Raw genomic sequence first — 19,009 nt, forward strand, 5'->3', positions numbered from 1 at the left:
TCTAGATTTTTTGATGATGGCCATTCAGACTGGTGTGAAATGATATCTCAATATAGTTTTGATTTGCATTTCTCTAATGATTAATGATGTTGAGCATTCTTTCATGTGTTTGTTGGCAGTCTGTATATCTTCTTTGGAGAAATGTCTGCTTAGGTCTTCTGCCCATTTTTGGATTGGAGTGTTTGTTTTTTTGTTATTGAGCTGCATGAGGTGCTTGTAAATTTTGGAGATTAATCCTTTGTCAGTTGCTTCATTTGCAAATATTTTCTCCCATTCTGAGGGTTGTCTTTTGGTCTTGTTTATGGTTTCCTTTGCTGTGCAACAGCTTTGCAGTTTCATTAGGTCCCATTTGTTTATTTTTGTTTTTATTTCCATTTCTCTAGGAGGTGGGTCAAAAAGGATCTTGCTGTGATTTATGTCATAGAGTGTTCTGCCTATGTTTTCCTCTAAGAGTTTGATAGTTTCTGGCCTTACATTTAGGTCTTTAATCCATTTTGAGCTTATTTTTGTGTATGGTGTTAGGGAGTGATCTAATCTACTTTTACATGTACCTGTCCAGTTTTCCCAGCACCACTTATTGAAGGAGCTGTCCTTTCTCCACTGTACATTCCTGCCTCCTTTATCAAAGATAAGGTGACCATATGTGTGTGGGTTTATCTCTGGGATTTCTATCCTGTTCCATTGATCTATATTTCTGTTTTTGTGCCAGTACCATACTGTCTTGACTACTGTAACTTTGTAGTATAGTCTGAAGTCAGGGAGCCTGATTCCTCCAGCTCCGTTTTTCATTCTCAAGATTGCTTTGGGTATTCGGGGTCTTTTGTGTTTCTATACAAATTGTGAAATTTTTTGTTCTAGTTCTGTGAAAAATGCCAGTGGTAGTTTGATAGGGATTGCATTGAATCTGTAGATTGCGTTGGGTAGTAGGGTCATCTTCACAATGTTGATTCTTCCAATCCAAGAACATGGTATATCTCTCTGTCTATTTGTATCATCGTTAATTTCTTTCATCAGTGTCTTATAATTTTCTGCATACAGGTCTTTTGTCTCCTTAGGTAGGTTTATTCCTAGATATTTTATTCTTTTTGTTGCAATGGTAAATGGAGTGTTTTCTTGATTTCACTTTCAGATTTTTCATCATTAGTGTATAGGAATGCCAGAGATTTCTGTGCATTAATTTTGTATCCTGCTACATTACCAAATTCATTGATTAGCTCTAGTAGTTTTCTGGTAGCATCTTTAGGATTCTCTATGTATAATATCATGTCATCTGCAAACAGTGACAGCTTTACTTCTTCTTTTCCGATTTGGATTCCGTTTATTTCCTTTTCTTCTCTGATTGCTGTGGCTAAAACTTCCAAAACTATGTTGAATAAGAGTGGTGAGAGTGGGCAACCTTGTCTCATTCCTGATCTTAGTGGAAATGCTTTCAGTTTTTTACTATTGAGGACGATGTTGGCTGTAGGATTGTCATATATCGCCTTTATTATGTTGAGGAAACTTCCCTCTATGCCTACTTTCTGGAGGGTTTTTATCATAAATGGGTGTCGAATTTTGTCGAAAGCTTTCTGTGCATCTATTGAGATGACCATATGGTTTTTCTCCTTCAATTTGTTTATATGGTGTATCACATGGATTGATTTGCGTATATTGAAGAATCCTTGCATTCCTGGAATAAACCCCACTTGATCATGGCATATGATCCTTTCAATGTGCTGTTGTATTCTGTTTGCTAGTATTTTGTTGAGGATTTTTGCATCTATATTCATCAGTGATATTGGCCTGTAGTTTTCTTTCTTTGTGACATCCTTGTCTGGTTTTGGTATCAGGGTGATGGTGGCCTCGTAGAATGAGTTTGGCACTGTTCCTCCCTCTGCTATATTTTGGAAGAGTTTGAGAAGGATAGGTGTTAGCTCTTTTCTAAATATTTGATAGAATTCGCCTGGGAAGCCATCTGGTCCTAGGGTTTTGTTCGTTGGAAGATTTTTAATCACAGTTTCAATTTCAGTGCTTCTGATTAGTCTGTTCCTATTTTTTATTTCTTCCTGATTCAGTCTTGGCAGGTTGTGCATTTCTAAAAAATTGTCCATTTCTTCCAGGTTGTCCATTTTATTGGCGTAGAGTTGCTTGTAGTAATCTCTCATGATCTTTTGTATTTCTGCAGTGTCAGTTGTTACTTCTCCTTTTTCATTTCTAATTCTATTGATTTGAGTCTTCTCCCTTTTTTTCTTGATGAGTCTGGCTAATGGTTTATCAATTTTGTTTATCTTCTCAAAGAACCAGCTTTTAGCTTTATTGAGATTTTATCGTTTCCTTCATTTCTTTTTCATTTATTTCTGATCTGATCTTTATGATTTCTTTCCTTCTGCTAACTTTGGGGTTTTTTTGTTCTTCTTTCTCTAATTGTTTTAGGTGCAAGGTTAGGTTGTTTATTCGAGATGTTTCCTGTTTCTTAAGGTAGGATTGTAATGCTATAAACTTCCCTCTTAGAACTGCTTTTGCTGCATCCCATAGGTTTTGGGCCGTCGTGTCTCCACTGTCATTTTTTTCTGGGTATTTTTTTATTTCCTCTTTGATTTCTTCAGTGATCACTTCGTTATTTAGTAGTGTATTGTTTAGCCTCCATGTGTTTGTATTTTTTACAGATCTTTTCCTGTAATTGATATCTAGTCTCATAGCGTTGTGGTCAGAAAAGATACTTGATACAATTTCAATTTTCTTAAATTTACCAGGGCTTGATTTGTGACCCAGGATATGATCTATCCTGGAGAATGTTCCATGAGCACTAAAGAAAAATGTGTATTCTGTTGTTTTTGGATGGAATGTCCTATAAATATCAATTACGTCCATCTTGTTTAATGTATCATTTAAAGCTTGTGTCTCCTTATTTATTTTCATTTTGGATGATCAGTCCGTTGGTGAAAGTGGGGTGTTAAAGTCCCCTACTATGAATGTGTTACTGTCGATTTCCCCTATTATGGCTGTTCGTATTTGCCTTATGTATTGCGGTGCTCCTATGTTAGGTGCATAAATCTTTACAATTGTTTTATCTTCTTCTTGGATCGATCCCTTGATCAGTATGTAGTGTCCTTCTTTGTCTCTTCTAATAGTCTTTATTTTAAAGTCTATTTTGTCTGATATGAGTATTGCTACTCCAGCTTTCTTTTGGTTTCCATTTGCATGGAATATTTTTTCCATCCCCTCACTTTCAGTCTGTATGTGTCTCTAGGTCTGAAGTGGGTCTCTTTTAGACAGCATATATATGGGTCTTGTTTTCGTATCCATTCAGCCAGTCTGTGTCTTTTGGTGGGAGCATTTAATCCATTTACATTTAAGGTAATTATCGATATGTATGTTCCTATTCCCATTTTCTTAATTGTTTTGGGTTTATTATTGTAGGTCTTTTTCTTCTCTTGTGTTTCTTGCCTAGAGAAGGTCCTTTAGCCTTTGTTGTAAAGCTGGTTTGGTGGTGCTGAACTCTCTCAGCTTTTGCTTGTCTGTTAAGGTTTTCATTTCTCCATCTAATCTGAATGAGATCCTTGCTGGGTAGAGTAATCTTGGTTGTAGGTTTTTCTCCTTCATCACTTTAAATATGTCCTGCCAGTCCCTTCTGGCTTGCAGTTTCTGCTGAAAGATCAGCTGTTAACCTTATGAGGATTCCCTTGTGTGTTATTTGTTGTTATTCCCTTGCTGCTTTTAATATGTTTTCTTTGTATTTAACTTTTGACAATTTGATTAATATGTGTCTTGGCATGTTTCTCCTTGGATTTACGCTGTATGGGACTCTGTGTGCTTCCTGGACTTGATTAACTATTTCCTTTCCCATATTAGGGAAATTTTCAAGTATAATCTCTTCAAATATTTTCTCAGTCCCTTTCTTTTTCTCTTCTTCTTCTGGAACCCCTATGATTCGAATGTTGGTGCGTTTAATGTTGTCCCAGAGGTCTCTGAGACTGTCCTCAGTTCATTCTTTTTTCTTTATTCTGCTCTGCAGTAGTTATTTCCACTATTTTATCTTCCAGGTCACTTATCCGTTCTTCTGCCTCAGTTTTTCTGCTATTGATCCCTTTTAGAGTATTTTTAATTTCATTTATTGTGTTGTTCATCATTGTTTGTTTCATCTTTAGTTCTTCTAGGTCCTTGTTAAATGTTTGTTGCATTTTCTCTATTCTATTTCCAAGATTTTGGATCATGTTTACTATCATTATTCTGAATTCTTTTTCAGGTAGACTGCCTATTTCCTCTTCATTTGTTAGGTCTGGTGGGTTTTTATCTTGCTCCTTCATCTGCTGTGTGTTTTTCTGTCTTCTCATTTTGCTTATCTTACTGTGTTTGGGGTCTCCTTTTTGCAGGCTGCAGGTTCGTAGTTACCGTTGTTTTTGGTGTCTGTCCCCAGTGGCTAAGGTTGGTTCAGTGGGTTGTGTAGGCTTCCTAGTGGAGGGGACTAGTGCGTGTGTTCTGGTGGATGAGGCTGGATCTTGTCTTTCTGGTGGGCAGGTCCACGTCTGGTGGTGTGTTTTGGGGTGTCTGTGGACTTATGATTTTAGGCAGCCTCTCTGCTAATGGGTGGGTTTGTGTTCCTGTCTTGTTAGTTGTTTGGCATAGGGTGTCCAGCTCTGGTAGCTTGCTGGTCGTTGAGTGAAGCTGGGTGTTGGTGTTGAGATGGAGATCTCTCGGAGATTTTCACTGTTTGATATTACATGCAGCTGGGAGGTCTCTTGTGGACCAGTGTCCTGAAGTTGGCTCTCCCACCACAGAGGCACAGCACTGACTCCTGGCTGCAGCACCAAGAGCCTTTCATCCACACGGCTCAGAATAAAAGGGAGAAAAAGTAGAAAGAAAGAAAGAAAGAGGATAAAATAAAATAAAGTAAGGTAAAATAAAATAAAGTTATAAAAATAAAAAAATTATTAAGAAAAAAAATTTTTTTAAGTCAAAAAAAAAACGGACGTATAGAACCCTAGGATAAATGGTGAAAGCAAAGCTATACAGTCAAAATCTCACACAGAAGCATACACATACTCACAAAAAGAGGAAAAGGGGAAAAAATAATAAATCTTGCTCTCAAAGTCCACCTCCTCAATTTGGGATGATTCGTTGTCTGTTCATGTATTCCACAGATGCAGGGTACATCAGGTTGATTGTGGAGATTTAATCCGCTGCTCCTGAGGCTGCTGGCCCTTTTTCTTCTTTGTTCTCACAGCTCCTGGGGTTCAGCTTTGGATTTGGCCCCGCCTGTGAGTGTAGGTCGCTGGAGGGCGTCTGTTGTTCGCTCAGACAGGACGGGGTTAAAGGAGCCGCTGATTCGGGGGCTCTGGCTCACTCAGGCCAGGGAGAGGGAGGGGTACGGAGTGCGGGGCAAGCCTGCGGCAGCAGAGGCCAGCATGACATTGCACCAGCCTGAGACACGCCGTGCATTCTCTCGGGGGAGTTGACCCTGGATCCCGGGACCTTGGCAGTGGCGGGCTGCACAGGCTCCCCGGGAGGGAGGTGTGGATAGTGACCTGTGCTCGCACACAGGCTTCTTGGTGGCGGCAGCAACAGCCTTAGCGTCTCATGCCCGTCTCTGGGGTCCGCGCTTTTTGCCACGGCTCGCGCCCATCTCTGGAGCTCCTTTAAGCAGCGCTCTTAATCCCCTCTCCTCGCGCACCAGGAAACAAAGAGGGAGGAAAAAGTCTCTTGCCTCTTCGGCAGGTCCAGACTTTTCCCCGGACTCCCTCCCAGCTAGCTGTGGCGCACTAACCCCCTGCAGGCTGTGTTCACGCCGCCAACCCCAGTCCTCTCCCAGCGCTCCGACCAAAGCCCGAACCTCAGCTCCCAGCCCCGCCCGCCCCGGCGGGTGAGCAGACAAGCCTCTCGGGCTGGTGAGTGCCGGTCGGCACCGATCCTCTGTGCGGGAATCTCTCAGCTTTGCCCTCCGCACCCCTGTTGCTGTGCTGTCCTCCTCAGCCCCGAAGCTCCCCCGCTCCGCCACCCGCAGTCTCCGCCCGCGAAGGGGCTTCCTAGTGTGTGGAAACCTTTCCTCCTTCACAGCTCCCTCCCACTGGTGCAGGTCCTGTCCCTATTCTTTTGTCTCTGTTTATTCTTTTTTCTTTTGCCCTACCCAGGTACTTGGGGAGTTTCTTGCCTTTTGGGAGGTCTGAGGTCTTCTGCCAGCGTTCAGTAGGTGTTCTGTAGGAGTTGTTCCACATGTAGATGTATTTCTGATGTATCTGTGGGGAGGAAGGTGATCTCTGCGTCTTACTCTTCCGCCATCTTCCCCCCTCTCCCTATCTATGATTTCTAAAGGCACTGTGCTAATTATACTGATTATCTGATGAATTCCTGATGAAAAAGAATTAGTTTATATTACTCTGCATATGTAATCTAAATCTGTTATCACTGATGAATTATTTTCTGACTGTGTGTTCTTGTGTTATATAATCATTTGTTTTTCTTTCCTAGGAATGGAAAGAACGTTATGGACACAGTAGAGAAGATTCCACTAGAAACAGAAATGTTCATATTGACCCAAAAGAGTCAAACTTCTCAGATATTAGTACCAACCGATGTAAGTAGTTTATTGTCTAGTTTTCTAAGAAATTTTTTTCTTATGCTTGCTTGCATAGAGACTGAGGACTAGTTACCCATCCAGAAATGCCTTTAGAGAACTATAAATGTGGTTCTGCAGTGACTTTACTTTTTTCATCCCTCAGTGTATGAGAGGAAGGAGAAACTCAAATACACATTCTGGTAGGAGAAGGAGACATCTGGGACATCAAGTGATTAGTTGTAATTACACTACCTAAATAATAGTACTTATCCCAGGCACATTGTAGGCAGGTACTGATTTCTGTTTACCTAGATGTTTTTCAGGCTGTTCAGTCATTTTTATAATAAGTTACGGATTGACCCATATATATCAGGTACTTTCCCAGGAATACAGGAATACAAAGAAGATAACTTCCATCCTCGGTTTGCCTATAATTTAGTGAGGGACTGATATCAGGCAGAAGACATTGGTCAGTCGGTTGGGTTAGGAAACCTCCCCACATCCTTGACCCTGCCATCTGCTTCTGGGAATGCGAATTCCCAGGATCCAGCACTGAGTAGAAGGCAGAGGTTGTTTGTCTTTGGGGGAGATGCAGGGATGCTGAGAGAGTGTAAGGGTGCATGCCTGATGCTGAGAGAACTCAGCTCAGGGGATGGAAAAGAATTTTTTATTGGGAACAGATTTCTGTTATAAAGAAGTACTGTTTAGGAATAAGTAGTACTTAGCCAGGTGAAGGGGTTTTAGGCAGAAGGAAGAATGAGTGACATGAGAGAACCTTTGGGGAAATGTAGGCTTTTCTCTATGACTAGAGCCTAAAGTAGAAGCCTGATGAGAGGCAAGGCTGCAGAGATAGTTGGGAAACAGGTATTATCATGCTTAGAAGTTTAGATTTTATGCAAAGATAAGATTTCAATATGGAAAGAAGCATGCTCAGATTTTTGGTTTAGGAAGATGAATTTGACATCTGTATAAAGCATGATTTCCAGGGAAGTGAGGCAGAAACCAGTTTAGTGTCTGTTTTAGTAATGCAGTCAAAAAATGATGAGGGCTCCCTCTGCACTCATTCTTGTTTCCCTCTCAAATCTGTTCATTCACCCAAGGGAAACTAGAATGCTCTTCTATACCAATAAATCTGATCATATCACTTCTCTGCTTAAAACTGTACAACGACTTTTCATTCTTATGGAAAGCCCTTCTGCGTGTGAGGCTGGATCTCTCCCCATGCTCCCCCAGCCCTCTCTGCTCCGAGCACACCTTGCCTTCTGCTCACTCAAGCAAACACCATTCCTTCTGCTGTGCTGTTTCTCTGCCTGAAATGCTCTTCCTGCCCTTCTTCACCGCATTAGCTCCTGGTCACCTTGCAGATCTCACCCCCAGAGCTTCCTCAGAGAACCTTCCCCAGACCTCTCTGACTAGGCCAGATCACCATCATGGTTACTAACAGGTGACACTCCTCTTAAACACACATCAGAGTTACCATTTTACATTTGTGTCGTTATTTGATCATGGTTCATCTCCCTCACTAGATTGTTAAGTTCCGTAAGAACAGGGACCATACCTGGTTTTGCTCACTGTGGTATCACTAGAGCCCAGCCCAAAGCCTGGCATACGGTACCTGCTCAGTGGAGACTTGTAGAATTGAACAAAGACAACCATATCTGTAGTATATTCTATTTTATGAACGTATATCCTCAGTCACCCTTGTTTACAGTTTTCACAGATACCCACTAGTTGTTTGGTTTTTTTTAATTGAAATATGGTTGATTTACAAGGTTGTGTTAATTTCTGCTGTACAGCAAAGTGATTCAGCTATACATATACATTCTTTTTTATATTCTTTTCCATTATGGTTTCTCACAGCATATTGAATGTAGTTCCCTGTGCTACACAGTAGAACCTTGTTGTTTATCCATTCTATATGTAATAGTTTGCATCTGCTAACCCCAAACTGCCAGCCCATCCCTCCCTCCCTGCCTCGGCAACCACAAGTCTGTTCTTTATAGATCTCCACTCTTTTTTATTTTTTTTAACATCTTTATTGGACTATAATTGCTTTACAATGGTGTGTTGGTTTCTGCTCCATAACAAAAGTGAATCAGCCATACATGTACACATGTTCCCATGTCTCTTCCCTCTTGCATCTCCCTCCCGCCCTCCCTGTCCCACCCCTCCAGGCGGTCACGGGGCATCGAGCTGATCTCCCTGTGCTGTGCGGCTGCTTCCCACTAGCTGTCTACCTTGCATTTGGTGGTGTGTATATGTCCATGCCTCTCTCTCGCTTTGTCACAGCTTACCCTTCCCCCTCCCCATATCCTCAGGTCCTTTCTCTAGTGGTTCTGTGTCTTTGTTCCTGTCTTGCCTCTAGGTTCTTCATGACATTTTTTTTTCTTAAATTCCATATATATGTGTTAGCATACGGTATTGGTCTTTCTCTTTCTGACTTACTTCACTCTGTATGACAGACTCTAGGTCTATCCACCTCATTACAAATAGCTCAATTTCGTTTCTTTTTATGGCGAGTAATATTCCATTGTATATATGTGCCACATCTTCTTTATCCATTCATCCAATGATGGACACTTACAGTGACACCTAATTCACATAATTATCACTCTTGAGATCTTTCTTCCTTTGTATATTTGTTTTGTAGTCTGCAGTGTAGCATTGCAGCTCTATTTACAATAGCCCGGAGATGGAAACAACCTAAGTGTCCATCATCGGATGAATGGATAAAGAAGATGTGGCACATATATACAATGGAATATTGCTCAGCCATGAAAAGAAACGAAATTGAGCTGTTTGTAGTGACGTGGATAGACCTGGAGTCTGTCATGCAGAGTGAAGTAGGTCAGAGGGAGAGAGACAGATACCGTGTGCTGACACGTGTATGTGGAATTTGGGAAAGAAAAGATGTCATGAAGAACCTAGGGGTAGAGCAGGAATAGAGACACAGACTTACTGGAGAATGGACTTGAGGATATGGGGAGGGGGAGGGGTGGGCTGTGACAAAGCAGGAGAGAGGCATGGACATATGTGCACTACCAAGTGTGGAGTGGATGGCTGGTTGGGGGCAGCCGCATGGCACGGGGAGATCAGCTCGGTGCTTTGTGACCACCTGGAGGGGTGGGATGGGGGGGGTGGGAGGGAGGGAGTAAGCGGGAGGAGATATGGGAACATGTGTGTATATATAACTGATTCATTTTGTTGTGAAGCAGAAGCTAAAAAAAAATGAGGGCATGAAATAAGCACCCTTGAGATGACCCTGGAGATAAAGAAGAAAGGATGTGTTTGGATGAGATTTAGCGTAGAAGAAATAGGAGGAAACTAAAGTTTCAGTTAAAGCTAGAAAATAGAGGGAGGATTCTACAAAGAGATTTGGAAGTTTATCATGGATTTGGAGTTAACAGAATGCAGAGATCTGGGAGTATGGAGAATGGTTAAGAGAAGAGGAAACACAAAGCCTTAGGATGATGAGTTAGAAACTGGCATGTAACCAATATTTGCTGAATGAATGAGAGAAACGGTAAAGGGCAGAGTCCAGGATGACAAAAATATGAGAGAATTGGCTTGCCTTAGATTTTCAAAAAGACCTATATTATAGTTTTTTTGAAGCTGTTGAGCTGCTCAAAATAACATTGTGAAAATTTAGGTTGTTTATGAAGTAAACCCCATTCACGTAGAGAAGGGATTAGTTCTCTAGATCTGTGCTGACCAGGGTGGTAACCATTAGCCACATATGGCTGTTGAGCATTTGCAGTGTAGCTGGTGCCCCATATTGAAATGATAATATTTTGTATATACTGAGTTAAATTAAATATATTAAGATTAATTTCACCTATTTCTTTTTACTTTTTTAATGTATCTACTAGTAAAAAGTAAATACGAGGCTTGGAATTTATTTCTGTTGGACATTACTGCCCTAAACTATGCTTCATGGGAAAAAGACTCAGGCCTTTTTTGAAGAGTTTGAGTTGATTACACCTTAAAATCCTAGCCGAGACGTGAGATGTAGCACCCCCTGTATTCAGTGTGCAACCAGCTGAAACTTAATTTGATTATGAACAATTTCACTGTTATGATACCATAGTTAAATACTAATTCTGATTCATATTGAGTCTTTGCACTATAGCTGCTTCTGAGCTTAGACTACATACAAGGGAGAACTTTTCCTTGTTATTTTCTATCATACTATTAATCATTTTAATCTAATTTTAAGATAACTACATAGTTATCTTTTCTTAATATTGTCTTTACAATCAAAATTCACATCCTTTATAAACTTGACTTTTCTTTCCGTGAGTCCATAGACTGTGACCCATAAAGACAATAGAAAGTGGACATTTTTTTCTTCTTTTGCAGCAGCATCCAAATATACCAGGGCTAATAATAGGACTGAAAGGGACCGAATAGAACTCCTCCAAGATGCAGAACCTTTGGATTTTAATGCAGAAACATTCACTGATGATCCTCTTGAATCTGAATCAGGAAGGTAAGTTCCAGCTTATCATTTTGGCTCCAGCATTCCTCTGAAATTTTAATAACATTCTGACTTGACGAGATAAACATAAGGAAAGTATTCATCTTTACTACTAATAAAAAGCATATTAAGCAACCTTTGAAACCTTTTAATACCTTCTAATGCTTTTGTATTTAAAAAATTATAGCATCTAGTGGTGGTGATTGAAATTAGTATCTTCGCAAACTACTACTACTAGTATGATAAATAACAAAAAAGAATTGAAATCGTTTGGTAGAATCTTAACAATATTTATATGCCTATTTCTGACAATCCCGTTTATGAAATGTATCATATTTTGCAATAGTTTACATAGGTGTAACTGGGTGGCACACTATTCTAAGCACTTTAACAACAGTAATTGTATTTTATGGTTGTCAGTCCAATTGAATTTGCATCCAGAGAGGCTCAGTAACTTACCCAGGATCACACGGCTTGTAAATGACAAAGTCAGGCATTTAAACCCCAGGACTCTGGCTACAGAGTCTGTGCTTTTAGCTACTATACTATGTAGAAATAATTAAACAAAAGCAAATCATCATATGCATGAAGATATTTGCTATAGTATTGCCTATAAATACCAAAAGGATATTCTATTTATATTCAACAATCTAGTTATTAAATCTGTTAAGTTCCATGATGTATTTTACATCTCCCCACTCCTTTCTTTTTATATCTCTCACCCCGCCATATGTGTCATATGTCATAGGCTCTAAAACCGTCATTGGTTGATTTATAATTAGGTAAATCCCTTTGGGATAACATTCTTGGCTAAGTTCCTGATTTCAGCTACTGAATAGATTTTACAGTTCTTACAAATTATGTAGCCACTTCCTTTTAATGTGTCCTTGTTTTTCTCTCCTTCTTTATTTTTGATGCCTTGGATCATTTCTTTATCCACCTTTCAGGTATCAGCCTGGTGGACGATACCTCTCAATGTCTCGCAGCCGAATATTTGATGATGTTTAAAATCTGTAAGAATATATGGAATAACTAACCAAGATCAACACATAAGTTCAGTCTTTATGAACATCTGTATGCCCTAGAATTTACACTGAACTCTTAGTGAAAAGTGTCAGGATAAAAAAGGCACTAAAAATTAATGGGATCTTAGTAATAATAGTTTATTGTTCATTGAATAGAGTATCATCTTTTCTAATAAGGTTTGTTACATACCATTCCTGAAGTGTCTGCCTTAGAAGTACAGTTACAGTGGAAGGATTTAATTCATGATTAAGATCAGTATATGTTGAAAACATGTAGTTCAGTTTGTTTCAGATAAATTTTTTTCAGGAAAGTTGTTTCAAAGGTCCAAGGAAGCCATAGTTGTAACTGAATAATATTATACAGTTTTATTATTGTGACTTACATATTTTCTGTTTCTAAAGAGTATGTTGATCCTTTATTTCTCAAAGAGATGGACACCTCAATAACAACCATATTTACAAAACCCATGTCTTAAAACACGGCTTACTTACCACACATAACTGAATGTAGAAAGCTCTTTTTCAATACTGTATGCAAATTAGTTAGGTTTTTGCATGTATAATTAAGATTATCCTTCAACTGATAGTGTTTGTATCTTCAGCATGTGTACTATAATCAGGTGATGTATTCTTTCAGTCTTTGGTGGTAACTGGAAATTGTCTTATGCTTTTGGTATTGTTTTGTAAAATTTTCATTTCAGAGAGAGGTGTTCACCTTTGACATTTAGCATATTGATTTGAGTTGATTATTCCATTCAAGGAGAATCGTAATTATTAATGGTAAATAGTGGGGGGGTTTAATAACCAAAGAGTCCCACAAAATTCTCTGCTTTTGAAAGGTGCCTGTTTATTCCTTTTGTAAAACAGTATCTGGTTATTCAAAGGTAAAAAGTCAATCCATTTACTGTTATTACTAACAGTTAAATTATGATTTATAGAAAACAGAAAACTAGTTGAGAATGGAGATGTGTAGTAACTTGTTGGTTAAACATGTTATTATTTAAAATTGAATTTTTTAAACTTTGTGTTTAAGCCAAAGTTAGGTATTATATTTTAAATCATCAGGGTTTTATTTCACAGTGACTATAGTTGAGCACAACATGTTTGCAGAGAGTTATGTCCCTGAAATATTTGCAACTCTGAGAATCCATACCTTGGATTCACCCAGTGGTGACTGTACTTGAGCTTGCCCATGGCTGTGTTAGCTTAACACCTATTATCCCGCGTAACTTTTAGTAGTGGCCCAGTTTGAAGATGAATTATATAGGCAAATTTGATTATATGTTTCTTGAGGGTAGTTTTTCCCTGAATCATATTTAAATGTTTTATTTTCCTCTTTTCGTAATGTTATCATTTAAATTTTTTAAAAGCCACAGTTTTATGCAGATACTGAGAGGAATAGTGTATCATCCTAATTATCTGATTTTCTTAAATTTTTATGAACTTTGAGATTAGATCCCTTTTAAAATATCAATGGATGGATTTTACTCTCAATCGAAGATTATATAGACTGCTTATTTAAGAACACACACACACAGCCTTTTATTGTGAAGCATGGTTAGAGAGCAGTAGGCCAGGAGCAGAGATAATTTAACACTGTTTGAAATTTCATGATTGACCATTGAAACCTTGGGCAAATCATGTAACCATTCAGTGCCTCAATTTCTTCATTTTCAAAATGAAGAGGACTCTTGCTATTTACCTACTGATCTACCTCACAAAGCTATTGTGAGGGTATTGAGTTGATGTTTATATGGTGGTGTTTAAAAAGACAGAATAAGTTGTTAGCTGTGCTGGTTTTGTTATTTGAAAATAGTGGATGGGAAAAGGATCACCCCAGGAAGGGGTCCAGTTTCTTATTATTACAGAGAAGCTTACAAGTTCCCAGAGCAAAAGCTCTTTTGGGAATAATTAATCAAAATCCTTTGAAAATAATATTGTTTTATTTTTCAGTCTTTGGGTTTACTTTGGAATATTTTCCTTAAGTATAATGTTGTTTCTCATCAGGTTTTATCATGAAACTCAGATGCTATTGTAGAAATAGAATCAGAAAAAGAGAAGAAATGATCCAGTTACTTTTATAACTTAAAATACCCTAAGATATATTGATAGAAATAAGTAAAGGAATGTACTACTTTATTTTATTGTTAAATTTTTTATGATTATAGTAACTTTTGAGTTATTTCCAAAATAATTTTTGGTTGTTTAAGTGATCCAGAGTATTCAACTTTTTAAGCAGAATTTATCTTACAGGATTTCAAATATGATCATATAGGAAGGTTACCTAGCTAGGTAAATTTGTGTTTAGAAGGTAATGATTTAACCCCTGAGGACTAAGAGTTCATTGCTGGGGAAATGAGTTAATGTTCATTAAGCCACCTTGTAAAAAACTGTAATAAGAACAGAAGTTTTCTGTTTTGAGAAGCTTATTAAAATATAATGATATCTACTGCAAAACGTTACTACTAAATTCATAACACTACATGCAAAGTACATTTCTTGAAGAATTACTTCCGGCAATTACCTTTTGAGGTGTTTCTTACATAATAGTAGATATCTGGTTAAATTTTCTAAATTATTTTTCTAAATAATGTTAGGTAAGGATATTCTAAGCCAGTAGTTCAAAATAACCATTGCAGAAAATAACAATTAATAATCTGTTAATTTCATGAATCTATAAGTTGCTAATTAACTTTTGTTACTACATCAATAATTTCTTATTATCAATAGAGCACTTTTGTAAAAATCATTATTAAAATAAACCTAATTATTAGAATTTGTTCTCTTACCAAATGAACGCAGGGGCTTTGGAATAATTTCATCACGCAAGAGGCCCTCATTTCACAAGAGTGGTAAGGGCTAAATCAGAACATTCAAGGGTTTTTCATTTATAAAGAATAGATCAGAGAGTTTGACAATCGAAACTTTCTTAAAAAAAATGCTGCCAGTTGATTTGGTTTTGGACACTACTATTTGATTAGATTATCAGTTCTTAAATTTATGCTGGTTGTGTGCCCAAATGAAATTAAATGTGGATAGGAAAGTCAGTGTGAGTGTTTTTTAAGTATATTTTAGAATATCAATGAAGGGATTCATTGATGTACAATAGCAAACCTCATTTTTTTATACCTTTAGTAGATTTAGAGAATGTTCTTGATTTTTGTGTTGATTACTATTTTAAAGGAAAAATAAACTCTCCATAATTATAATTCACACTGTTCAGTAATGTGAGTTTTATACTTGTGATTTGTGTGGGCAATGCCTGAAAAATCACAGGGATAAATATATTTGCACTAAGAGGCAAAACATGTCCCTGAAAAATCTTAACATACTTGAACCTCCAAAATACAATGGATTGTATTGTATTAAATTCTAAATGTTGAGAAGTAAATGAATTTAGAGTTTTATCTTTCGTTTCTTTTCTTCCTTCTTCCCTTCATTCCTTTTATACCTTCCTTCCTATCTGAAGCCTCTCTGTATAGTATGACTTCTAATGTGCTGACAGATTTTTTTTCCGTTTGTTCTTTGTGTACAGTTGTTTTTGATGATCAGTGCACTCAGAAGGTTCTTACTACAGATCCCACTACTTGAATAGCAGTATTGCACTTAAAGTAGTGAAACAGATTTTGCTAGACAACTAAGCAACATCTGAATGTAAATGTGATGGATGCTAGCTCAGTGTGTTGTCTTTTTCGCCACTAAGTAGGACACTTCAGTAAAATGAATTATTCTTAGTGTAAATGTTTTAGCATAAAATTAGACTTCCAAAACCAGTAATTGTTAAAAACAAAACAAGCAAACAAACCCAAAACATTAAGAACCTTGAGGCCTCTTTTTATGAAAAGGAGTTCGTAAATAATATACATCACTGTCAAAGTTTTCATTAAAGAGAGGTTGGAACAATATGAGAGGGTTACAGGAAGCCTTCTGAATTGTGAATTCCCTTTGTGTGGGGTACTTCTTTCCAACTCAGTGACTTTTTTCCTGCTCAGAGACCTGGAAGACTAGGCAGTGTTATCCCCTGTACTAACTCCTGGAGACCAGGTCCTGTGAGCCGTCTCCACCATCAGAGCAGCCACTAGCCCTGCCCCATCCCCAGTCCCATTGCAATGGGAACATACCCTCACCCCTAATTCCTTTCATGTTCAGCCTGGTTTTCCTAACATTTTATTTTTACTTTCAAAAGATTTGTCCATCGAGGTTGATCACAATTTTAAATTTGTTAATAAAGCAAGAATATTGGCATGTTCCTCTTCTCATATCCTAAAAGACTTTTGTTTTTAACACACTTCCTGGTGTGAATTAACCTTTTTTCCTGTGAAAATCTTTTCTTTTGTGCTTATCCTGATCTCACATTATTTTGCAAAAGGAGATTTTTACTGTACTTAGTGCAAAAGGGTAGAAAGAATGGTTTACTGTGGCAGACATAGGGAGAATAAAGTCATAATTTGTTCATCTGACTGTACAACACCATTTTGAGTTATTATTGACATAAATCTTATCAACCTAATCACTTAGAGCTATATTTCTCAAAAGAATGCTGGCTAGCATCTTCCCTACTTAGTACACCAAATTGTAGGGGAGAGACTATTTTTTTTTTTAAAGCAATCCAATGGATTTGTTTTGTCCATATTTTGAACACAACTTGAAGGATTTTTCTCATTTAGAAGATAGAGAACATGTGGACCTGTCTTTTAAATTACTGTAATCTCATATATATGTTTATAAATTATAGCATTGAAAAAAGAGCTCTAATATTGATGTTGTTACCTTCTGATATTTAATTTTTATAAAATGTTTTTGTAAGTAACTAATTGTAGTATTGCTTTTAAGTAGTTTAAAAATCTTGCTCAAATAAGTTCTGCCCAGAACCTATTTCCTTAGGGCAATACTCTAAAGTTCAGTAGTCCAGTATGAGTTTGAAATACTCCTACATCTCTTCAGTATCTTTTTATATATACCAGTACCCAAGCAAAGTATACCAAATGCCTAATTTCTGTGTTGCATTAATAAAGTACTTGTTATTTATCTAATTCAGTGGATTAGGTGAAATAGAAGATAAGTCTTCCAAATGTGCATCTGATCATAATTTTCAAAATGTACATTATGTTCATTTTTGGTGCATGATGCCAATTTATCTTTAATCAGCTACTACTACCTGGTATGTAATGGCAGATGTTTTCCTTTCTGACTAATGGGTTGTAGATGTAACTATTTTTCTCTGCAGATTCTCACTAAATATGTATTTGAACAAACCTGCAAAGTGCTACCTATAAGTAAGTTAGCATCTTTGGCCTTATCTATGCATAATGTTCTCTTAGTTTGGTTTTGACAAACTCATGGACTTGGAATTGCTTTGTAGTATTTTAATTTATTGCGATGTAATGAATTTTTTGAAATGTTTATTTGATTAGCTGTTAAAATATAGGAAATTATGTAGCTTTGCATGAAATAAAGTACATTTCTACAAGTTACTAAAAATTTTGCTGATTATGTGTTTTACTTCATACCACCTTAGAGATTAAACTCTTTTTAGTAGACTAAGGCATGTTTTGTTCCTTACAAATTTATTAACAGGTATCACAAAAGAAATGTTTTAAGGTAAATAATTCAATACTGTAGGTTCCACATTATTTTATCTTGTGTTTATAATTAAAATAAATGTTATAAAACAAATATCATATATTAATGCATATACGTGGAATCTAGAAAAATAGTACAAATGAACCTATTTGCCGGGCAGGAATAGAAATGCAGATGTAGGGAATAGATGTGTGGACACGGGGAGGGGGGAGGGGAGGGTGGGATGAACTGGGAGATTAGGTTTGACATAATTACACTACCATGTGTAAAACAGATAGCTAGTGGGAACCTGCTGTATAGCACAGGGAGCTCAGTTCGGTGCTCTGTGATGACCTAGATGGGTGGGATGGGGGGTGGGGAGGGAGGTCCAAGAGGGAGGGGATATATGTATACATATAGCTGATTCACTTCACTGTGCAGCAGAAACTAACACAACATTGTAAAGCAATTATACTCCAATTAAAAAAAAAAAAACTAGAGCAGAAATCAATGAAGTTGAAAACAGGATAACAATAAAGAAAATCAGTAAAACCAAAAACTGAGTATATGAAAAGATCAATAAAACTGATGAAACCCTAGCCGGGCTGACAAAGGAAATAGAGAGTTGCTTACCCATATACCAAAAATAACAATGGAAATTTGAAATTAAAAACACAACACCATTTACATTCATCCTAGCTAATACAATAAGACAAGAAAAGGAAATAAAAGATATACAGGTTTGGAAGGAAGAAATAAAACCATATTTGTTTGCAGATGATATGATCATCTATGTAGCAAACTAAAAGAATTGACCAAAAAAAAAAAAACTTCCTGGAATAAGTCATTATAGCAAGTTTGCAGGATATAAGATTAATATGCAAAAGTGAATCACTCTCCCTTTTACCAACAATGGAGAAGTAGAATTTGAAATTAAAAATACCATTTACATTAGCACCCCCCAAAATGAAATACTTAGGTATAAATCTAATAAAATATATCTAAGATCTATGTGAAGAAAACTACAAACCTCTGTTGAAAGAAATCAAAGAATAAATGGAGAGAGATTCCATGTTCATGGATGGGAAGACCCAATATTACTGGGATGTCAGTTCTTCCCAAATTGACCTATAGATTCAATGCAATTCCAGTTAAAGCCCCAATAAGTTATTTTGTGGATATTGACAAACTGATTCTAAAGTTTATATGGAGAGGCAAAAAACCCAGAAGAGCCAACACAATACTGAAGGAGAGCAAAATCGGAGGACTGACACTACCCAACTTCAAGACTTACTATAAATCTACAATTATCAAGACATTGTGGGATTGGTGAAAAAATAGACAAATGGAACAGAACAGAGAGCCCAGAAATACACCCACATAAATATAGTCAATTGTTTGACAAAGGAACAA

General features: G+C 37.3%; 1 protein-coding gene across 6 annotated transcripts in view; it reads left to right on the top strand.

The window, feature by feature from the left end:
- The window catches only part of LMBRD2 (LMBR1 domain containing 2), a 55,101-nt gene extending 38,463 nt beyond the window's left edge, over nucleotides 1-16,638 (top strand). For 5 of the 6 annotated variants that reach the window (XM_033421269.2, XM_049708002.1, XM_033421267.2 and 2 more), the window contains 3 exons: nucleotides 6,445-6,550; nucleotides 10,892-11,021; nucleotides 11,957-16,638. In XM_033421269.2, the coding sequence (XP_033277160.1) occupies nucleotides 6,445-6,550; nucleotides 10,892-11,021; nucleotides 11,957-12,017 (297 nt within the window). In that variant the 3' untranslated portion in view covers nucleotides 12,018-16,638. The remainder of the gene's footprint in view (nucleotides 1-6,444; nucleotides 6,551-10,891; nucleotides 11,022-11,956) is intronic. The other variant, XM_033421271.2, reaches the window with a different exon arrangement.
- Nucleotides 16,639-19,009: the final 2,371 nt, after the last annotated feature.

Source organism: Orcinus orca, chromosome 3 (genome assembly GCF_937001465.1).
Source record: "Orcinus orca chromosome 3, mOrcOrc1.1, whole genome shotgun sequence".
NCBI lineage: Eukaryota > Metazoa > Chordata > Mammalia > Artiodactyla > Delphinidae > Orcinus > Orcinus orca.